Source organism: Somniosus microcephalus, chromosome 13 (genome assembly GCF_052327205.1).
Source record: "Somniosus microcephalus isolate GS21.2 chromosome 13, FLI_Smic_1.0, whole genome shotgun sequence".
Lineage (NCBI taxonomy): Eukaryota > Metazoa > Chordata > Chondrichthyes > Squaliformes > Somniosidae > Somniosus > Somniosus microcephalus.
Genome location: NC_140999.1, coordinates 185,985,789 through 186,010,218, shown reverse-complemented (window position 1 = coordinate 186,010,218; position 24,430 = coordinate 185,985,789). Strand labels below are relative to the sequence as shown.

At 47.2% G+C, this 24,430-nt stretch overlaps 1 protein-coding gene across 2 annotated transcripts in view; it reads right to left on the bottom strand.

Moving 5' to 3' along the window:
• Positions 1 to 24,430, bottom strand: part of LOC147108877 (casein kinase II subunit alpha) — a 113,207-nt gene that overhangs the window by 22,194 nt on the left and 66,583 nt on the right. For both annotated transcript variants that reach the window (XM_086005808.1, XM_086005807.1), the window contains exons 5-7: positions 22,792 to 22,842; positions 18,161 to 18,220; positions 2,478 to 2,561 (exon numbers count right to left, since the gene is read on the bottom strand). In XM_086005808.1, the coding sequence (XP_085861934.1) occupies positions 2,478 to 2,561; positions 18,161 to 18,220; positions 22,792 to 22,842 (195 nt within the window). The remainder of the gene's footprint in view (positions 1 to 2,477; positions 2,562 to 18,160; positions 18,221 to 22,791; positions 22,843 to 24,430) is intronic.

Sequence of the window (24,430 nt, the reverse complement as noted above, 5' to 3'; positions counted from 1 at the left end):
ATGCCAAGTTTTGTTTGGTAACGCTCCTGTGAAGCGCCGTGGGACATTTTAAGATGCAATATAAGTGCAAGTTGTTGTTGTGACTTGAGCAAAATACCGTGAATCTCAACCAAAGCCCCCAGAATGCAGGGGGGAGAAAAAAAAAGTCAGCTGATTCAAACTGGGGCCAGAAAGCACTTGAAGCTGGACAGGCAGCACCAAGGCAGGCCTCCAGGAGGGCAGGGATAGGCTCTTTTTTTAAATATATAAATTAAAAGTGGATTTCCTGTAGCATTACTTGGGCTGCATCAGATGGCCAGAAAGCCTGCAGCAGGAGTACACACAGCAGCCTCTAAACCAAGCCCAAGCCCTGTGACTGAGAGGGGTTAGGCTTCAGAATGCAAAACTTAAAAGATGCATTTTCAATAGGAGATGGGCAAGTTGAAATATATTTTACAACTCGTTATAAATTGCATTCGTTAACTGTGTGTTGTCAACTGGGTGGGTTTAGCAGTAATAACAGCGGGTGAGGAAACATAACATGAAATATATCGGCCCGGAATTTACGGTCGCAATCTTGGCGAACTGGCAGCGTTCTCCCTCATTCCGCCGTTGAAAGTGACCACAATTTCGGGATTTGCCGCACACGGAAATCCTGAAGTTGCGGTCCGTCATGGACAGCTCCGAAACAGGCTGTGTTGTGCCCCCCCCCACCCCACACAGAGGCGGCAATCAGTGCAATCACCCAAATCATTGAAACTGATGAAAACTTTGGCTCTTCCGTGGTAATACCACTGTTAAATTCCCCACTAAAAGTTAGACCCAAAGGAATTAGGTGTAACTGGGGTTTTGACAGCATTATTACTGCTGAACAAATGTTAAGGGCCTGGAAAACTAATTTTTTATTTTGTGCAGTGTGAAATTTATCAACTTTAATAAAAATTTAAATTGAAGAAACTTTGGGTTTGTCCACCTTTATTTCAGGTTTGCCTTTTCCCCATGTGAGAGCCCCAATCTCAAACATTTTAAAAAAGTTGGCATTTTAAGAGCTTACTCACTTCCTTGTTCGCTATGTGAGAATTCTGCCTTTTGATTGGCTGCTTAAACAGCAGTTCACACAAGGGGATGCCCCACTACAATTCGTTGATTTGAACGGAAGGTCGGAAAACTCAACGTTCTCGACACAGGAGTCGCGAGATCCTTGTGCAAAGTGTACTGCGGGGCCAGGAGCGAATGCCTTCGTGCCCTTTCCGTTCCATGGTGGCTCTCCCTTGCCGTCTGTTCATCAGTAGGGGGTTTCATTTGGCCGAGTTCCTAACCTTTTTTTGCTCGTGCCCAAGACACAAGTTCACTAGGCTTATGAATTAAAACGTGACTTTGTGCACAAAGTAACTGGGCTAGGAAGCTGCAGGATGAACGACAAACACTTTTCCCCCCCACTGGGACATGTACTGGAAATGACAGGCTACAGACGGTACTTCTGGTCCCTTCCAAATCAGCAAAAATGACCACACGGACAGAACATATGACTCAGGCTGAAAACTACCAATAAAGTTTATTAAGATTAACAGAAGTATAAAAACAGCAAATTTATATAGATTATTACAATATTTCACTTAACTTACAGTACCCGTTTCAAAACTCAAAGTTCCAAACTTAAGACCGTGCATTACTGGTGATGAAAGGTTTTACAGGAGACAGATATAGCAGAAACAGTGAAATAGGAGAACACAAAAAAAAAAAAATCGACTACAGCCTGTGTTATATGCCTCCTTTTGCTTGAAATCAAGATAGTGGTACAAAAAGGAAGATTTTTTATAAAGTACCTTCACAATCAATCAAAACTGTCAAGCATATCAAAGACTCAATGAGCCAACAGTGAAACTGGTTTGCCTATCACAGAATCACAGAAACCCCACAGTGCAGATAGAGGCCATTTCGGCCCATCGAGCCTGCACCGACACATATCCCACCCGATCCCCGTAACTCCTACATCAACACATATCCCACCCTATTCCCGTAACCCCACGTATTTAATCCCCCTAACACTAAGGGTCAATTTATCATAGCCAATCAACCTAACCCGCACATCTTTGGACTGTGGGAGGAAACCGGAGCACCCGGAGGAAACCCACGCAAACACGGGGAGAATGTGCAAACTCCACACAGACAGTCACCCGAGGCCGGATTTGAACCCGGGTCCCTGGCGCTGTGAGGCAACAGTGCTAACCACTATGCCACCATCCTAGTAAGAGGCTTCCTGATGGGATAATCACAAACAATTAGCTTACTTTCTTCAACACCTGTCTGATAGGAACAGCCAAAAAATGAACCCTCCACTGTTCTACAAAAGATGGTTAGCAGATATCAAAAAGTGCATCATCTGCATGAGATGCACTGTTGGTACCAATTCTAATTGTTACCGTAAAATATTAGAAAGGAAAAACAGCACATGCGCCTTTAAGTACTAGAGCAATTGTGTTGCTTTTTGCTGTTACCTTTCTGTGCTCATGGTCGATCATAACGTTGTGTGGTTTCACGTCTCTGTGCATGATTCCCATACTATGGCAATAATCCAGGGCCTGCAAACATAGAGGATCACTCTTAGAACATCATCTGACCAGTGTTAGTACACTATCTCATTAATTAACAAGAGTGACAAGTGAACAAAGTGCTGCAAGTAATTTACAATGACAACTCGTTAATAGGATTCTTGTATTGTCATACCGTATATTAAGAGCTCATCTCACCAGTAACTAATTTTAGTTGGTACGTTAACAATCTTGAACAACGACAGCAATTTGGGTGATCCCTCATGAGTTTTTATTAGAAAGACTTATTCTCTGGATGTTGAAGATGATTATTGGGACAGAAAAGCCAACGTGGCAGTCTTGAGCTTTCCCTACCATGTCAAAAAGTTATTTCTGCGTGAGTTTTATTTGGGACATAAAATTGAAACCCCTGCAAAAGTTTGCCCTGTAATAACCTCATCAGTATACATATGACAGGCACAATTATTAGCAAAACTGTTCCTTACAGCAAAAAAACTGCCCAAACCGGTAAACGTCACAGCATTTAGACCAACTGGGGAAGAGCATGGCAAGCGTTTCAGTGAATTGGTAGCACAGTAACTCGGTGTGTTGTGCTAAGAACAAAGGGTTATGGCAAGGATCTGTCAGGTGGTTGATTATGATCTTTGTGAAGGCATTAACCTTAAATGAAGGTTTGGATTTCCCTATGGAGAGCTGCAAAAAAAGAATGCAACTCACCCCAGGTAACTAGTGCACTTATCTGTGCCCATTTACAGAGCAGCCGACCACCCAGTTAAGCTCTTGGCAGAGAATAAAATGAATTGAAGAGTTTTAAATGGCTATGGTGAGAACTATTTCTAGCAATCATCCTTGTATACTGTGAAGAAAGGCATTAATGCCAGAATTAATTATTGCTGTGCAGCTTGGCCCTCACCATCAGCTAGCTCGGCATCTGTAGTTGTAATTTTAAAAATGAGTAATTTCCAGCTTTCCATAAATGTCTCTGAATTATTCCAGGACTAACTCACCATTCAGCCGCACAGAGCTGCAAATGTGAATGAGCCATGGCTTTGGACAAGTGCCTACTGGTAATTTAATATGAATATGGGAGTGCTGCAGTGGCGGAGGTGCCGTCTTTCAGATGAGATGTTAAACCGTCTGCCCTCTCGGGTGGATGTAAAAGATCCCATGCTGCTATTTCGAAGAGGAGCAGGGGAGTTCTCCCCAGTGTCCTGACCAACATAATTAAAAAGCGGTCATTATCACAATGCTGAATGTGGGAGCATGCTGTGCGCAATTTGGCTGCTGTGTTTCCTACATTACAACAGCGACTATACTTCAAAAGTACTTCATTAGCTGTAAAGCGCTTTGGGACTTCCCTAGGTCATGAAAGGTGATATATAAAAGCAAGTCTTTCTTTCATGTACAGGAAACTCTCTTTTATCCAGCACCGACGGGACCGGCGTGGTGCCGGTTTATCAAAAAGTCCGGATTACAGAGAGGTATAGTTAAAAGGTACGAGAGCTCCGTACACAGCAACAAATCCAGGCTTCCCTGTTGCTTAGCAACAGCTGCAGGAACCTCGGCCACAGACCAAGCGTCCCTGTTGCTTAGCAACAAGTGCAGAAACCCCCGATTACACAGCCACAGATCCAGGAGCGGCCACTAATATGAAGAAACACTTAACTGAACCTACTCCTGAATTTTGCCAGTTAACCGAGATTTCCGGTTGTTTGGGTGGCGGTAAATCGAGAATTTCCTGTACTTCTGGGATGCACCGTCAACTAGTTTGCAATAATTCACATAAAAGAACCTTTATTTCTGTTGTACAATGCTCAGATTAACGATACTTATAAAACGAACCCTTTCTCATTATCAAAAAACATCATACATGTTCAAAATATTTTAAATAACCAAACATTCTTGGACTGCAAACTAAGGTGAGGTTTCCCAGGAGGAAAGACACTCGACCATGAGGAGGGCAGTTCGGTTTAGGGTGGACTCCAAGAGACAAGCATTAAGGAGCGGCTTTCATCATTTATGCTACTCAATCTGGCTTCCTTATCCCGACAGCGGAATCATAGGCCCAGCTGCTTTTTAAAAAAAAAAGAGGAAGCCAGTCTCCCAAAACCCAATCTAAACAAACGGCAGTATAAAAGAAACTCATGACTGACAGAGCAGCAACTATGACAAGCCAGAGGCAAGTTGCCTGCTTGATAGGATATCGTGCATAAAGTGCTAAACAGAAAGAAAAATCTATAAGGAAAGTGAAATGCCGCAGGCTTCCTGCAGATACCCAGAATAAAACTAAACAGAAAACAGCCCTGCACAGGCTGCGTAAAGAGGACATACAGACCAGCAGCCTCCATTCAAATTACATTTTACAGCCCTAAAATGAACAAAAATCTAAAACAGCCGACTGCAGCATTAAACATTTCGACTGAGGGAAGCAAGACTGCACCAAAACCCACCCCCTGCAGGGGCCATCAATCTCACTGCGGAACAGCCTCTCAAAACCACAATGATTTTCTGGCTGAGCAGTGCTGTGCACTGGACACGCAGGTCTGATGCAGCTTTTATTTTAAAAATGCACATTATAGCCATAAGAATTTAAGCAGGATGGATTTTAGGCGGAGGAAGAAAGATTGCCTATCGTGCAAGGTCTTTCTCACTCTCTGACAGGCATCAGGCCACCGATTTTGGGGCCCAGATCGATGAACATTCTGATGGAGGCATGTAATGGGTGGCTCCTCTCCCTGTCCTCCCCAGGACTGTTTTGATGTAGGCATTCAAACGCCAAACCGGGGCAGAGAGGGTTAAATTAGGAGGGCAGGTTGTATGAACTTGGCTCATATTGCCTGGAGTATAGAAGATTGAGGGGGTTTAAAATGTTAAAAGCATTCGACAGGGTAGATACAGGGAAACTATTTCCTCTGGGGGGGAGGGGGGCGGCGGTGGAGTAATCAAGAATGAGAGGACATAATCTTAAAATAGAGCTAGGCCATTCAGGAGTGACATCAGCACTTATAAAGGGTAGCAGAAATAGAAACATAGAAGACAGGAGCAGGCCATTCGGCCCCTCGAGCCTGCTCTGCCATTTAATGAGATCATGGCTGATCATCCACATTCAGTACCCTGTCCCTGCTTTCTCCCCATATCCCTTAATCCCTTTAGCCTCAAGAAATATATCCAACTCCTTCTTGAATATATTTAATGAATTGGCCTCTACTGCCTTTTGTGGTAGAGAATTCCACAGGTCCACCACTCTCTGGGTGAAGAAATTCCTCCTCATCTCTGTCCTAAATGGCCTACCCCTTATCCTTAGACTGTGACCCCTGGTTCTGGACTCCCCCACCATCGGGAACATCCTTCCTGCATCTAGTCTGTCCAGTCCTGTCAGAATTTTATAAGTTTCAATGAGATCCCCTCATTCTTCTAAATTCCAGCGAGTATAAGCCTAATCGACCCAATCTCTCCTCATCCAAATCTGGAGTTCTCTTCCCCCAAAAGGCTGTGGATGCTGGGGGGACAATTGGAGTTTTCAAGACCGAGATCGATAGATTTTTGTTAGGTAAGGGTGTCGAGGAATATGGAGCTACAACGGATAACTGGAATTGAGGTGCAGATTGGCTATGATCTAATTAAATGGAGGAGCAGGCTCGAGGGGCTGAATGGCCTACTCCTGTTCCTATATGAACCAACCATGCAAGCTCATAAAAGGATGGTCAGATGGGAGAGTGGTACTTGCAAGATGTTTTCAACTGAAGAATGAAATCCGTACAAAGTAGGTAATATTTATTTTTCCAGTGAGTATCCTCCACACACTGTTGGAGACTAACCCATATTATTCGAAACTTGGAGTAGGGTAGGAGAGGAAGAGTGCAGTACAGGAAACTCTCTTTTATCCGGCACCGACGTGGTGCCGGTTTATCAAAAAGTCCGGATTACAGAGAGGTATAGTTAAAAGGTACGAGAGCTCTGTACACAGCAACAAATCCAGGCTTCCCTGTTGCTTAGCAACAGCTGCAGGAACCCCGACCACAGACCAAGTGTCCCTGTTGCTTAGCAACAAGTGCAGGAACCCCAATTACACGGCCACAGATCCAGGAACGGCCACTAATATGAAGTAAAACTTACCTGAACCTACTCCTGAATTCTGCCGGTTAACAGAGATTTCCGGTTATTTAGGTGCCGGTAAATCGAGAGTTTCCTGTAATTGGTTGCAGTCTCAAGAAAAACTGGCCAGACTTGCATGGAGCGGATGGCATCACAGACCCACACTATTGTGTGTATGAATCTACTGGCAGACTAGGACTGTTTCAAAGCAAATGCAGAGATCCACTCCAGTGAGTGCGCACTCTCAAAGCAATCATGTCTCCATTGGAGCCCAACCAACAGGGCCAAGCACCCAACCAATGTAAAGGTGGGGCAGGAAAGAGGGACCAGCATACAGATATCACTCTCCTGGAGGCAGGAACTTTCTACAGTTAAGTAAAACCACATGGGATTTGTTACTCCTTTTGCAGCCTTTACATATCAATGGTCAGCTATTGCAAGGATGCCCAAAAAACAGCCATGGAACAGGGAGAATGATTTTTTTTTAAACTGAGTGTGGTAAACCACTGTTATACCTGTCTGTAGAGGTATGTGTATTCCACTAGGTATAGGTCTGGACATGCCTCGGCTGACTCCTCCCACTATTCCAGGTATATAGGTGACTACCTCCCAGTCCCTTAGTATTCTGGACGGGTCGACCACTCGAGACAAGACCTTCATTCTTTAGTTAATAAAAGCCTGATTGTTACTCGCTCAACCTCAGTCTTTTGAGTAATTGATGGCGCATCAATTTTATTAACTAAATTTTTATAATGGTGAAGATCCTCACACCAGCATGCCTGGACCTGGACAGTCGGGAAGCGGACGCTTCCACCAAGTTTGCTCACTGGTTCACGTGCTTCGAGACATTCCTGACTGCCTCCACGTCACAACGGATGCGGACAAACTGTCTGTCCTGATCTCCAAGGTGAACCACCGAGTGTACTCAGTCATCCAGGACGCGACCTCATACACAGACGCCCTCCAGCTCCTCAAAACCCAGTACGCGCGCCCTGTGAACGAAGTACACGCCAGGCACCTCCTGGGGAGTCGCAAGCAACAACCTAGGGAATCGACTGAGGAATACCTCCAAGCACTGTCCGTGCTTGGCCGGGCCTGTGGGTGTAAGGCGGTAACGCCCGCTAAGTACACGGAGGAACTGATCCGGGATGCCTTCGTAGCGGGCCACAGGTCCAACTACACCAGACAGCGTCTGCTGGAGCAGAGCGACCTCAACCTCAACAAAGCCTCCGAAATCGCACTAACGCTGGACGCAGCCTACCGGGGCATGGATGCCTACTCCTCTGCACCGTGGACGCCGCGGGGAACGACAACCTGGGACACGGTAGTAGAGCCCCATAGCACCGTGCCACCCCAGCCACAGCCCAACAACGGCCCAACTACCGCAGCAGTATCCCAAGGCCAGAAATGCTACTTCTGTGGCCAGGCCAAACACCGCAGAGCGCGCTGCCCGGCGAAGAATGCGACCTGCTCGGGCTGCGGGAAAAAGGGACACTACGCCAGCGTCTGCAAGGCCAAAGCCACCCCGAACACCAGCAGCGCCGCGTGTGGGCCGCCATCTTGGGCCTCTCCAGCCATGTGCGAACCACCGCAGCAGCAGCCATCTTGGACGACTCCAGCCACATGGGAATCATGGACGCCGCCATCTTGGACACCAGCCGGGACGCAGCAGGCCGCCAACTCCCCCCCCATCTGATACCCGCAGCAACACACCGACCCCTACGCTGGCCTCTGTTACGCTGGACCAAACGAGACCGCACCAACTAGCTCGGTCCAAAATGGACGTTAAGGTAAACGGCTATGCAATAAACTGCCTTTTTGACTCCGGGAGCACAGAGAGCTTCATCCACCCCGACACGGTGCGGCGTTGCTCTCTCCCAGTCCTGCCTGCGCACCAGCGGATTCCTATGGCCTCCGAGTCCCAGTCAGCGGACATTGGCGGCTACTGCGTGGTGACACTAGTAGTAGACGGGACTGTATTCAATAATTTTAAACTCCTGGTCCTGCCCGACCTCTGCGCTGCCGTCCTACTGGGGTTGGATTTCCAGTGCCACCTCAAAAGCGTTACGATGGCGTACGGTGGCCCCCTCCCCCCACTCACAGTCCGCAACCAGCAGCCTCCAAATTGCCCGCCGCGCACCAGATGCAACCTCTCCACACTCAGAGTCCCACCCCCCCCCACTGTTCGCTAACCTCACCCCCGACTGTAAGCCCATCGCCACAAAGAGCAGGCGATACAGTGCCGGGGACAGGGTTTTCATCAAAACCGAAGTGGAGCGACTCCTGAAGGAGGGGATTATTGAGGGCAGCTCCAGCCCCTGGCGAGCCCAGGTTGTGGTCGTTAAGACCGGCGAGAAACAACACCTGGTCATCGACTACAGCCAAACAATAAACCGCTACACCCTGCTGGACGCCTACCCACTCCCCCGCATAGCTGACATGGTCAACCAGATCGCACAGTACCGCGTCTTTTCGACCATTGACCTGAAATCAGCGTACCACCAGCTCCCCATCCGCCCTGAAGACCGCCAGTATACTGCTTTTGAGGCAAACGGCCGCCTCTATCACTTCCTTAGGGTTCCCTTCGGCGTTACCAACGGGGTCTCCGTCTTCCAAAGGGAGATGGACCGGATGGTCGATCAAAACGCGCTGCAGGCCACTTTCCCTTACCTAGACAATGTGACCATCTGCGGCCAGGACTTGCAGGACCATGACGCAAACCTCGAGAAATTCCTCCGCACCGCCCAACTCCTGAACCTGACATATAACAAGGAGAAGTGCATATTCCGCACAGACCGCCTCGCCATCCTTGGCTGTGTTGTGGAACACGGGGTCATCGGTCCCGACCCGGACCGGATGCGTCCCCTTATGGAACTCCCACTGCCTAAAAGCCCTGAAGAGGTGCCTAGGGTTTTTTTCCTACTACGCTCAGTGGGTCCCCTACTATGCAGACAAAGCCCGTCCGCTGATCAAATCCACCTCTTTTCCCCTGATGGCAGAGGCCCGCTCGGCCTTCCACTGCATCAAGGAGGACATTGCCAAAGCCACCATGCACGCAGTGGACGAATCCATCCCCTTCCAGGTGGAAAGCGATGCGTCCGACTTCGCTCTGGCTGCCACCCTTAATCAGGCGGGGAGACCTGTGGCATTCTTCTCACGAACCCTCCGGGGCCCGGAGACCAGACACTCCGCGGTCGAGAAGGAGGCCCAGGCTATTGTGGAGGCTGTGCGTCATTGGAGGCACTACCTGGCCGGAAAACGATTTACCCTGCTAACTGACCAGCAGAGGGGCAAAATCAAAAATGACAAGATCTTGAGGTGGAGAATCGAACTTTCCACCTACAACTACGAGATCTTGTACCGGCCTGGGAAGCTCAATGAACCCCCAGATGCCCTATCGCGTGGCACCTGCGCCAGCGCGCAGATCGATAGGCTGAGGGCCCTCCACAATGACCTCTGCCACCCGGGGGTCACCAGGTTCTTCCACTTCATCAAGGCCCGCAACCTGCCTTACTCCATCGAGGAGGTCAGGACCATGACCAAGAACTGCCAAGTCTGCGCTGAGTGCAAACCGCACTTTCATAGACCAGACAGAGCCCACCTGATAAAAGCCACTCGCCCTTTCGAACACCTGAGCGTCGATTTTAAAGGGCCTCTCCCCTCCTCCGACCGCAATGTGTACTTCCTCAACATCATTGACGAGTACTCCCGTTTCCCGTTCGCTATCCCCTGCTCGGACATGACCAGTGCCACGGTCATTAAATCTCTGAACAGCCTCTTCACCCTGTTCGGTTTCCCCAGCTATATCCATAGCGACCGGGGCTCATCGTTTATGAGCGACGAACTCCGCCAGTACCTGCTCGCTAGGGGTATAGCCACAAGCAGGACCACCAGTTATAACCCCCGGGGGAACGGACAGGTGGAAAAAGAGAATGCGACAGTTTGGAAGGCCGCCCTACTAGCCTTAAAGTCTAGGGGCCTTCCGACCTCCCGCTGGCAGGAGGTGCTCCCCGATGCGCTCCACTCGATTCGGTCACTGCTCTGCACTGCCACCAATGCCACCCCTCACGAGGAAATGTTTGTCTTCCCAAGGAAGTCCACATCGGGGACATTGTTACCGCCATGGCTGACGTCCCCAGGGCCGGTACTACTGAGAAGACATGTGAGGGCCAATAAAACGGACCCCCTGGTCGAGGGGGTCGACCTCCTCCACGCCAACCCCCAGTACGCTTACATTGCGTACCCGGACGGGCGGGAGGACACAGTCTCCATACAAGACCTCGCACCCTCGGGGACCGTTGTAGGGCGGGAGGACACAGTCTCCATACGGGACCTCGCACCCTCGGGGACCGCTGTAACCCACTACCCATTACCACCACCCCCCACCCCCCCCACGACCCGATATCCAACCCCAGCAGCCGGCTCGCCTTGGACCGTCACCCACGAGGACTACACTCCAGGGCCCCAGCCTACACGGGACGCGACGCCGGAAGCTCCACCACCCCTGCCGTCGCCACGTCGATCACAGCGGCAGACAAGACCTCCGGAGAGACTCCAATACGCGAACTTTTAAATACACTTCACCCCGCCGGACTCATTTTTAAACAAGGGGTGAATGTGGTAAATCACTGTTATACCTGTCTGTAGAGGTATGTGTATTCCACTAGGTACAGGTCTGGACATGCCTCGGCTGACTCCTCCCACTATTCCAGGTATATAAGTGACTACCTCCCAGTCCCTTAGTATTCTGGATGGGTCGACCACTCGAGACAAGACCTTCATTCTTTAGTTAATAAAAGCCTGATTGTTACTCGCTCAACCTCAGTCTTTTGAGTAATTGATGGCGCATCACTGAGCCACTGGGTTTTCTACCAGAATAGTGGCAACAGTGAAGAATACTCATTTTGCACATCCTTGGGTGTTGGAGCAAATCATTTATGGAGTGATAAAATCAAGAGGGGGGAAAAAGGGGAGATTTTTTTTTTTGTTTTTTTTTTTTTGCGCGAGTTGTTACGATCTGTAACGCGCCACCGGAAAGGGTGGTGGAACTTTCAAAAGGGAGTTGGATATATACTTGAAGAAGAAGAATTTTGCAAGGCTATGGGAAAAGAGCAGGCAAGTGGGACTAAATGGACAGCTCTTTTCAAAGAGTCAGCAAAGAAAACAACGGGCCAAGTTTGCACATTCTCCCCGTGTTTGCGTGGGTTTTCTCCGGGTGCTCCGGTTTCCTCCCACAGTCCAAAGATGTGCGGGTTAGGTTGATTGGCTATGATAAATTGACCCTCAGTGTTAGGGGGATTAAATACGTGGGGTTACGGGGATAGGGTGGGATATGTGTTAGTGCAGGCTCGATGGGCCGAAATGGCCTCTATCTGCACTGTGGGGTTTCTGTGATTCTGTGTGAAATGGCCTTCTGTGTTGTATGATTCCAAGTGATAATTGACAAGTCTGGTGGTACACAGTGTGGAACCATGGAAGAGTTGAAAGGCAGGAGGACAGGGCGGGTGAATCCTCAAGGTGATTGGCAAAAGAGCCAGAGGCAACATGAGGAAAAACTTTACGCAGCGAGTGGTTAGGGTTTGGAATGCACTACCGGATAGGGCGGTGGATACAGATTCAATAGTAGCCTTCAAAAGGGAATTGGATAAATACTTGGAGAAAAAAATTGCAGGGATATGGGGAAAGTGCAGGCGAGTGGGACTGACTGGATTGCTCTTCGAAAGAGCCGGCGCAGACGAGGGGCCAAATAGCCTCCTCCTGCGCTGCACTTTTCTATGGTCCAAGAGATAACCCAGCTTTCTGTGCCATTCTGGGAATTGAGGTTCTGCTGTTGGCATCTGAAGGACGCTAATTAATCCTCTACTTAGCACAAATGGAACCTTTTCAATCAAAGGGCACCTGTAAAACCTACTTCTGCAGTCTAAAGGGAACACTGAAAGATGCAGCACAGCCAACTGCTGAAGCCACAAACCATGCACCTGTATCCAAGGCCTTCACCAGAGCTTGCTGCTCCAGTGAGACAGTCAGTGCTGGGGCATCACCCAAGGGTGTTAATCTGGAAGATTGGGATGGGATGGGCTGTCAAATGTTGTCAACCAGCTCGCCCCAGTCCACACCATTCTGGTGACAAACAGCATTCTGCGGAGCCGACGCAATAGCGTTTGGCAACTCAGTAATTTTTGTGTTTCATTTTTCTCAGCACAGAAGCTGGCAGCATTTACCATCAGCTTCAGCGTCGGCTTCGACTTGAAGTTCCTTTTCCCCACCTTTTGAACCGTCGTCTCAGCAGCTCGTTCTGGTTCTCCAACTCCCTGTCCTTTTCCTTCATTTTGCCGAGTTCTCAGAGTTTGTGCTACTACTAATGCAGTCCCGCCTGCAGTCGGGTTAGCATACAGCTTGGATCACCATTCCTGGTTTCTAGCTGCTGGCGTTCTTTTTCCTCTCCATTTCATCTCTGATAGTGGTCATCCCTTATGTCCCCACGCTGGGCGCAAACATGGGCTGCATAGTGTAGCAACTGCCCACTTTCACCGAATCTGATTTTGCCCAGCGTTATCTGGCTCTGGATCCAGTCTGTCGTCTTTTTATACGAGTCCCCTACTGGACTGCTCAAAAACAGCAATAAATTTATCACACACAACTTCTCAAATTTCTAACTCTGGCCCTCTCAACATTGTTCGACTCCGCCACCCTTGGATGCGGGTCCACGCCTGGACTGCTCGAAAACAACACCTATTTCTCATCTCTGGCCCTCTCAACATTGTTCGAGTCCTCTATCCGTAATGAATTGCCACAATACTGCTGGTAGGTCAAGGTGTCCTACACGCCCCGAAGGTTTTCCTTCCTTAACTGGCTAGGCAGACAATCACGCCAGTCCTAGGATCCCACTTACACCAACATATATTAATAACCGTTAGTCAGCTCCTGGCTAGGCTCGCCGCTGTAAGAAAAAAATTGGAGTCCCTCAAGACTGTCTGTTCAATGGTTCAAAGCTGACACCATATTGGTAACAGTTATGATTTATTTAAGCATAAGTGACGCTTAATACTTTACAGTATTTGAGCAGCAGTTTACAAAGTACAATTAAGAATTGTATTACCCGTTATAACTTTCCTAACTGTCCTTTGGGTAGTAGATGTGGTCCATTCCTCGTTCCTTCTACACGCATACGTGTTTGCACCAGCCTGCAACGATGCCCTTCTACACTGAGAATGACCCAAACCAACTAGGATATACCCCAAGAACCAGGACTACAGAAAGATCTATCCAATCACTTTATTTCCCATTCCACCAAAGCAGGGGTCCGCCAATGTCTGTGGCCAGCACAGGCCTTTGGCCCTCTCTTATCCGAGCCTAGTACAAGTTTTCCGTTTCCATGGTGATGACGTAGTCCTGGACCTTGGCAACAACGCCTTCTACTTATGGTTTTTAACATACTTTAACCTAATTCTAAAAGGAATAAGACCAAATTAATAAAATATTAACTTAATAAAACTATAATCTGGCCATGTTAGTATTAAACTACAGTCCAGCAGATCTTAATACTGAAAATTGGTAAAAGGAGTTTAGCTGGTTTAACAACTCTCAGCAGTTCAGACGTTCCCACAGGGAGAGAGAGATAAGAGATAGAGCTGGCGACATGTAGGCAACTCGTGTTCCTTTCCTTACAACAGCAAGTGCATTTTCACCATACAGAAGGCCATTTGTGACGCACCCAGCAGCTGCGATCTGTGGATTTTGCAGTATAGCAGTTCTAACAAAAAGCTTGGGGTCATTTAACTCTTTACAATGCCCGAGAAGAACATAACAGAAGAAATAGGAGCAGAAGTCGGCCATTCGGCCCTTTGAGCCTGCTCTGCCATTCAATAAGATCATGGCCGATTTTCTACATCAACTCCACTTTCCTGCACTATCCCCATATCCCTCGATTCCCTTAATATCCAAAAATCTATCGATCTCTGCCTTAAATGTACTCAATGACTGAGCATCCACAGCCCTCTGAGGTACAGAATTTCAAACATTCATTACCTTCTGAGTAAAGGAATTTCTCCTCAGCTCAGTCCTAAATGGCCGGCCCCTTATCCTGAGACCCCTGGTTCTAGACTCCCCAGCCAAGGAAAACATCCTCCCTGCATCTACCCTGTCAAGCCCTGTAAGAATTTTGTATGTTTCAATGAGATCACCTCTCATTCTTCTAAACTCTAGAGAATATAGGCCTAGTCTACTCAATCTCTCCTCATAGGACAATCCCCCATCCCAGGAACCAGTCTGGTGAACCTTCGTTGCACTCCCTCTATGGCAAGTATATCCTTCCTTAGGTAAGGAGACCAAAACTGTACACAATACTCCAGGTGTGGTCTCACCAGGGCCCTATATAATTGCAGTAAGACTTTACTCTTATACTCAAATCCTCTTGTAATAAAGGCCAACATACCATTTGCTTTCCTAATTGTTTGCTGTACCTGTATGTTAACTTTCAGCGATTCGTGTACATGGACACCCAGGTCCCTCAACACCAACATTTCCCAATCTCTCACCATTTAAAAAATACCCACGTTCTTGCCCACTCGCTTAACCGGTATATCCCCTTGCAGCCTCTTTGCATCCTCCTTACAACTTACATTCCCACCTAGCTTTGTATCATCAGCAAACTTGGATATATTACATTTGGTCCCCTCATCCAAATCATTGATATAGATTGTGAATAGCTGAGGCCCAAGCACTGATCCTTGCGGGTACCCCAATAGTTACAGCCTGCCAACCCGAAAATGATCCATTTATTCCTACTCTGTTTTCTGCCCGTTAACCAATCCTCAATCCATGCTAGTATATAACCCCCAATCCTATGAGCCCTAATTTTGTTTAATAACCTCTTGTGTGGCACCTTATAGAATGCCTTCTGAAAATCCAAATACAGGAAACTTTGTGCTATCCGGCACCGACGGGACCGAGCTGTTGCCGTCCCATCAAAACTGCCGGACAAACCAGCGCTAATGTTGAAACATACGGAGATTTTGAGCTCCGTATCTGGCAACAAACAGCTTCTAAACAGTCGGCCGTGCCTTGCAAGCGTCTCTGTAGCTTAGCAACAGCTTCAGCGAGACCTTGCAGAGCTTGACTGTTGAGAAAAAAGCAACGAAAAGAGAAAAAAAGCAACGAAAAGAAAAAAAACCTAACGAAACGGCTCCTGATTTTTGCCGGTGGCTCGAGCTTGCCGGACATTTAGCCTCCGGATAACACAAAGTTTCCTGTACACCACATCCACTGGTTCTCCCTGATCTCTCGAAATACCCTCAAAAGCCCATATTCTTATACAAGCTGCCCTCTCTGGTGCGACAGGGTGAAGGTGTATGTCCTGTTGCTGCGGAAGATTGGGATTTAGACTCTCGTTTTGGATGGGAGGCACCCAACAGAGTGGGACTGTTGCCAAGTTCGGCATCAGAGCACACTGAAGTGTTGGTGGCACTCGAAGTTGGATCACAGCTGGCTGATTTACTGTGATTCTGTACTTATAATCACTTTCAATCTTTTTCCTGGAGTACGAGAGATTCAATGAAGCCCGTCTCAGCAGGCATAGGCAGAGAACCTGACTAAATCTAGCAAGCTGAGGCATGTTTTGAAGACAGACACCGTCATACTGCCATCCACACTAAATGCACTTGGTACAATGATAAAACTCTGTTGGCTGCAGGATGACAGCATGGCGCCATTCAGCATCATGAGCTCAAGTTTAGAGGACATTTGAAAGTTTCCTAAATCGCTTGGAACTGTAACATCAGCCAGTATCAAGTGGTACAATAGGCACGAGCCAGGGCTGTGGTTAGGAGAGGTATGCAAGTTGGGATAATGTGCGCCAATCATATACAGCATCAGAAAAAGAAAAATCCAGAACTGTTTTTTTTTTCTTTTTAAAAGCTACTGATGAATGCAAAAGTCAAGATTAACACAGTCTACCTACAAACAAATTAAGAGAACTGTAACAAACACAAGTGCCAAACTCATGAACTTCAAACCGAAATATGCTTGGAAGTGGTGAACATAGCTCCCAGGTGGGGGAAAAACTAACTCCCCAGCATGCACCGGGGGCTTTTATATGGTGCAGGAGCATGGGTAATGTAGCGAGTTGGACTCGCCCAATGTCAAAATTATAGTGGGAACGTTGCCTACCATGCAGTTCCCCCCAAATGTTGATTAACAGGCCTCAAAATCCAGTAGTGCGTGAAAGGATGTAGTTAAATGTTATATTGTTTACTTAACTTACTCAATCTTTCTCCAGATTCCCCTCAGTGATGGCAATATACAGAATATAAACTCTTAGAAATTACTGGCAGGAGTACTGTTTAAACAGCTCGATATTATAATAATATTGGACATCAGAGGTTACCAGTCAGAATCCTATCGTTTGTTCTTTGATTTTTCAGTTGAATAGACAGGTAGCACACTGCTTTTTAGGTACAAAGTAAATAGGTTTCACTCGAAGTGGTATCCTTAACGACTCCCATAACACATCACTGCTTTGAAACCAGGGTGAAAGTGGCACTCCGCCCACAAGCTTACATCAACAAGCAGAGCTCCACTCTCTCGGTGGCTATTTCTTAACATTAGGAGAGAGCAGACAGAGCAGACATTACTATCTGCTTTCTCCTAACATTGAAAAGGCTGCAGTAAGTTTACAAAATGCCCAGGAGGACCAGTGGACCACACGAACACTTCTACAGCCCAGCTTCACTCGGCACTGGAGGCAGTCTCACCACTCTGCTGGAGTAGGTTCGAGCTAGGTCGGGACATAACCCAGGAATGGTGTTGCTATCTGGATAGCGCTGGGCACTTCACATCAACAGCTACAAAACGCATAACTACACGCTGGATAAAATAGCTTACATCTCTGTGTAAAGGAAAGGAACGGGCACTTTAGAATGATTAGAAGTCAGTAATTTAATCAAGACTCAGATTACTGATTGCTCAAGATGAAATTCGAGTAGTTGACATCTGTCACCTGAACTTGCAGATTACAATCTTGAAGTACTCACTGGTTAAAACAGGCTGCAGTTCATTTGGTTCATTCAACGGTGAATCAATTTAAGCATCTGTACTCTACATGTCCCTGAACATTATGACAGTGGTGTCATTACATCAGGTTCATCAAAATCAGCAGTAAATCCACGACCCATATACTAGTTTGTCCTGGCAATCAAGGGTAGATTCCTCAATAGACCTGCAGTAATGACATTCCAATTAATATTCTAGTGAGATCTGCTCCTACATAATTTGGAAGCCACAGCCAGCACTAATACTGGCGCAAACGCCACAAAAACCACCTCCATAAAACTGGGGACTGTCCAGGGAATTGATGCCGATTCTGGCACCCCAACTACTGCCCTAAGCCATCGAAGGATCTCACTTGTGTTGGGGTATATGAACCATTGGCAGCCTAATTAGTTACTGCCGTGTAAATATTCCATTCTCTCTATTATATTAACCATTTTTACTATGTATTATTTTAAAACAAAGCTCTAAAAAAAATTTCAACATACCTTCAAAATCTCATACATGTAGAACCTTATATCATAATCTGTTAAGGTCTGGTACAGCTGCTGTAGGGAATACATACAAGAAAAGGTTAACAATATTTTCAACAAAGCTAGGAATGTTTTACTGAAAACAAAATTCAACAAAACTTATACACAGATTAATGAAATACAGAATACATTTCTTAGTTAACATACTTACAAATGCACATTAATTGTGAAAAAGCATAAAGCAAAGTGATGGAAGATACTGAACCCTTTAAAAGGGCATCACCAGAGTGATGGTTGGATGGACATTCGTATTCATGCTTCCATTAATCAAGTTCACAATCTCAGTTATGACATTAACAACTTATTTATACGTAGATTAATTATGTGTCTCAGAAATATCTCAAAGCTCTTTGTACAGACAATGAATTTGTTTGAAGGGCAGTCATCGTTGTTATGTAGTCAAACTCGAATGTGGGAAGGAACTACGCAGAGGTCAGACATTTCTTAAGAGTGAAAATTGTCACCCGGTTCACTCGAGATCTCCCTGAAGCCAATAACAGTTCAGCAGACATGTGATGAAATGCCTGCCTTTGCTGTCAGAAAATGGGAAAACCGGTATAGTGAGCTTCCTTAGAAAAACATGGAAACATTAACTGGCAAAAAAGGTGGGTTCAAAAATAAAACATTTTCAAGTGGTTTGAGAATGGCTGTAGGAAAAGAACAGAACAATTTCAGACTTTATTGGCATCAGGTTAGTTTTAAGGAGGGCCTTTAAAGAAGAGGGAGGTGACAAGGCCGAGGGGTTCAGGGAGGGAATTCCAGAGCGTGGTCGAGGCAGCTGAAGGCATGGCTGACAATGTTGGGACAATGGGGAAATGCACAAAAGGCCAGAGTTAGATTAATTGATAGGGATGCTTGTAGAGCAGGAGGAGGTTAGCGATAGAGGGGTGAGGCCATGAAGGGTTTTAATACATGAGGATATGAGATTGTGAATCTTATATTGGTTTTACTGGGAACCCTTGAGGGTGCTGCAGAAGTATTATGGTGAATGAAGGACTAAAGGCTAGGCAAGTGGGATTTAGAAAGTACAGCTGGGAGTGATTGAGAGTTCCCCCCCATCCCTCCCCAAGGACAGACACAGAAGGAAGTGGGGTTGAAAAGGGTAGGGTGATGTTGATGGTGAGGGATACAAGGACGTGGTCAGAGATGACCTTATCTGTGATGGAGACCACGGGAGTTGGTATGGTTAAGGTAGTAGCCTTGAGTATGGGTAGGAGAGTTTGCATAACGGGGGACGTTTAGAGGACATGAAGTCAGTGAATTCAGAGGAAAGAGGGCAAGGTGGGCGGAGATAAAGATTGAAATCACTTGGGGGTAGTAGACAGGAGAGGAGGAGTGGGTGGAACATGGTGAGGTGCTTGAAGATGAGAAAGAACCAGAGGAGTAAGCAGGAGAGACCAAGGTGTGATTTGGTGGTAAGGGCCATACTGCCACCGTTGTAATTTAGGCAGGGCAAGTACTGGAAAGTATAGCCAGGTAGGGGGGCTTCAATAAGAGGCAAGTCACAAGCCAAGTTTCGGTCAAAGTCAGGATGTCGACGCAAACATCCACAATAATGTCGTGGATTACAAGGGAATTTGCTAATTAGCGAATGGGCATTCTGAAGGGAAATGTGGAGATTAATTGATGGGGCAGTAATTGATCCACTTCCAGGGTTTAAGTAGTTAATGGTGGGCAGGGTGCACACAAGGTTGGCATGGTGAGCCACCCAGATGTAAGCTGGGTGGGAAGGTCGACAAGAGAGGAAGATTTGGCAATTGGGGTTGCTGCTTGTAAGGAGGGTGCAATGGGTGCCTTGATGGGCCCTTCGGAGAATACCAAGACAGGCACAGAGGGTAGCTATGGGCTTATATAAAGGGGATAGGGGATTCAAGCCAGAAACTGCAGCAGGAGTAGGAAGGCAGGAATCTTGATGGGTTGGGGTCAATGTTCCCTCTAATTTTATCTCCCCTGCGCGGCCCTTTAAATTTGCTGCGCACCATCTCTTCCAGCAGTAGCAGTTGATGAGCAGGACCTCGTTGTCAGTGTGTGGCCGGGCACCTTAGGGGGAACTTTGGTTGGGGTATTGGGTGGATTGAGAGATTGGGTGGGGTGGCGAGGGGGAGGAGTCAAAGTACCACAGACAGCAGAAACTAAATGTGCCTTGACTAGGTGACGGGACAGGGTGGAAGCAGGAAAGGAGGAGCCCGAGAGGGGAAAATAAAGGAGATGGAAGTAATAGGCTTCGGTCCAGAGCGGCAGCCAAAACGGACACACTGGGAATTCAGGTTACATGGCATGAGAGATTAGAAGAGATGTCACCAATGTTCCCTCTAAGCTGCACGGCCACGCAGCTCTCTGGACCTCCTGTGCAGTTGGCTCGTCGGCTTTTCAAAAGGGGAAAACCACACACGTGCAGTATTTTGAATGGGCCGAGCACCCAAAAAAAAATTACCGGGAACATCGGATATGACCTGGTCAAACACAGAGGACCTTCACCCTTACCCTAGGCTTTATGGGTCAGTTCAAGGCTAATTGCCCTTTGGTAGCTCATTGGGGTCATTAGAAGTCAGACTATTTTTTTATATATATATCCAATGTGAAGGTATTTGGTTAGTGGGGAAGTTCCTCTGTGCATTGGAAATGATGAGCGCTCTTTTATAAATTTATACTTTTTAAATAACAGCGAGACAGAAAATAGCAGGCGTGATGCCTGAAATGTGATGGACTTCGATACCGGCGGACAGTAAATTTTTGGCATTTGAAATATGGAATTACAGTAAACTCTTGTATCCGGCACCTATGGGACTGGGATGGTGCCGGTTGATTAAAAATTCCGGATGACGGAGATGTATACCTACCAAGGTACGAGAGCTCTGTTACGCGGCCACAGGTACAGGGGACCCCGGTTACGCGGCCACAGGTACAGGGGACCCCGGTTACGCGGCCACAGGTACAGGGGACCCCGGTTACGCGGCCACAGGTACAGGGGACCCCGGTTACGCGGCCACAGGTACAGGGGACCCCGGTTACGCGGCCACAGGTACAGGGGACCCCGGTTACGCGGCCACAGGTACAGGGGACCCCGGTTACGCGGCCACAGGTACAGGGGACCCCGGTTACGCGGCCACAGGTACAGGGGACCCCGGTTACGCGGCCACAGGTACAGGGGACCCCGGTTACGCGGCCACAGGTACAGGGGACCCCGGTTACGCGGCCACAGGTACAGGGGACCCCGGTTACGCGGCCACAGGTACAGGGGACCCCGGTTACGCGGCCACAGGTACAGGGGACCCCGGTTACGCGGCCACAGGTACAGGGGACCCGGTTACACGGCCACAGGTACAGGGGACCCCGGTTACACGGCCACAGGTACAGGGGACCCCGGTTACACGGCCACAGGTACAGGGGACCCGGTTACACGGCCACAGGTACAGGGGACCCGGTTACACGGCCACAGGTACAGGGGACCCCGGTTACACGGCCACAGGTACAGGGGACCCGGTTACACGGCCACAGGTACAGGGGACCCCGGTTACACGGCCATGGATACAGGAACTCCGGTTACATGGCCACAGGTGCAGGAACCCCCGTTACATAGCCACGGGTACTGCAGCCCCGGTTACACGGCCACAGATACAGGGGACCCGGTTACACAACCAGAGGTGCAGGAGCCATGGTTACACGGCAAAAGGTACGAGAACCCCGGTTACACAGCCACAAATATACAGGAAAACTTACCTTTGGGTTCCTGAATCTACTCCTGAATTTTGCCGGTTATTAGAGAATTCCGGATAATTAGGTGCCGTTTAAACGAGAGTTTACTGTAATAAGATTGCCATCAGTTGAACTGAAAATTAATTTATTGACTTTAAACAGCTGAGCGTGGAAAGAAAAGTGATAAGAGTGGCAGGCAATTGTGAAATCAGTTACAGGAAGGTCCTAAATAACAGGAGAGAAAAAAAAGGAACCGGTTGACTAAGGAGAATATCAAGTGGCAACATCAAAAGCTGGACAGATGGAACAGTAAGCTCAAGACCATGATTTTTCAGAGAACAAATATCCACAAACATATGCTGCAGCCTCTAATCCGCCGCAAGAGAAAGCAATACAGGAAACTTTTTTTTTATCCGGCACGGGCGGGACCGACGTGGTGCCGGTTCATCAAAAATTCCAGATAACCGAACGCTATAGTAAAAGATACGGAGCTCAGAGCTCCGTATAAAGCAACAAACCCTTAGCAACAGCTTCAAAACAATGGCCTCAAGTTGCAAGCGTCTCTGTAGCTTAGCAACAGCTGCAGCCACACCCTTGCACAGCAACAGATGGAGGAAGGGAAGTAATAAAAGTTACCTGAACCTATTCCTGAATTTTGCCGGTTAACCGACATTTCCGGTTATTTAGGTGCCGGTTAATCGAAAGTTTCCTGTACTAAAGTGGCAAGTTATTCCTCATGCACAACATTGAAGGAAAGCTTTGCAACAAATGCTTCTTTTATTCTCTGAACCCTACTTTTGTGGGGGTGAGGGGAGGCAGGAGAAGAGGAATGGAATATGAATACCAGTACCTTTTAGAACTAGCTTGTAACAAAAAGGGCACAATCTTACCTTGAAATCTGTGTTGTTTACGTGTTCAAAAACCAAAGCAGGTGTCCGTGACTGAGGAGAAACAAAGAGCGTGAGTCCCAAATCTTTAAAATGAATAATATGTAAAAATTTTACTGATTATATCATAAAAAAAATTTAATATACAGTGCATCCTGTAGATAGTAAATACTGCAGCTACGGTCCGCCGGTGATAGAGGGAGTAGATAAAGTGCCGATCAAGTGGACAGTTTTGACTTGGATGCTGCTGAGCTTCGAGTGTTGCTGCAGCTGCACCCAGTGGAGAGTATTCCATCACACTTGTGACTTGTGCCTTGTAGGTGGTGGAGGGGCTTTGGGGAGTCGGGAGCTGAGCCACTGGCCAGAGTACCCAGCCTCTGACCTGCTCTGGTAGCAACAGCATTTACATGGCTGGTCCAGTGTGTTTCTGGTCAATGGTAACTCCAAGGATGTTGATGGTGGGAGATGTTGATGATAATGTCAAGGGGAGGTGGAGATGGTCATTGCCTGGCACTTGTACATGGTCATATGCAATAAGCTGAAGCTGCTTTCAGCCTGTTCCACAAACACATCCTTCACATTAGTCAAATGGTCATTTAAAAATAACATCTGCAGCTGAAATTAATCAACTCCTACTGTGCACCAAAGGAGGAAAAAAAGCACTACATACTTTAAGCCAAGAAATGTTCAATTTATAGATTTTCATAATTTCCTAATCATTGCAATTACTATTAAAACGGCACCTTTAATAAATAAGAGGCTAAAGAAAATTAAATTGAAACAGTATAAATGTACATCTGAAAACAAGCAAAAATAAATCCAAACCACAAAGCACTGTGTAATAACATTTCACACAGTCACAAATTGCAAACTGTAATACACGATGAACTAGTCACCTTGTCCACCTCGAACCTCCACTTTTCTGAAAAGACCTGTCATTTATACAGTCACACAGTGCAACTTTTCCACTCTTAGTGAAACAAATAAGATGCAAGTGAAGTGGTTCTATTGGAAAACTGTGTCAGTATTTTGGGGGGGGGGGGGGGTGGGTGCAGTAGATCGCTATACTGTGCTAGCATAAAGTGATACATTAATTGGTTGCAATGTGCACCATACACAGACCTGGAGGTATGAAGTCCACACCAGCATTCCTCTGCATGGCTCATTACCACCCTCACACCCAGGTCTTTGGGATGCGAGGTCAAATGAAGGCCAAATTCCTCTCAAAAAAACAAAGCGCAAAATAATCTATGCAAATACTGTATTCCTTAAAAAGGAGAGAATTTAAATCTCAAACATTGGGATCGAGGTGGTGCAGTGTGTTAAGATACAGGTCTTTTACCTTCGGGGCTTGGGTTTCGACCCAGCCAATACTGATGCAATGATTGTTGCAAGGGTCCTGTGTAAAATGAGTTCAGGCAGTCTGAATCCAGTTCCCAGTACAAGTCCACAGCATTAATCTAATTTAGCATTAAATGGAACTAAATTGTCCACGTCACAGAAAGGAAGGTGTGGAGAAATGGAAAATGTCACACTGGTGCAATCAGTGCAGAGAATTTTACATCTAACCTGAGCTGGGTGTGCTTGATGCTGGAAACAGGTACACAACAAAGATGTTCTATTCCTCAGCTCAAAAAAGAAA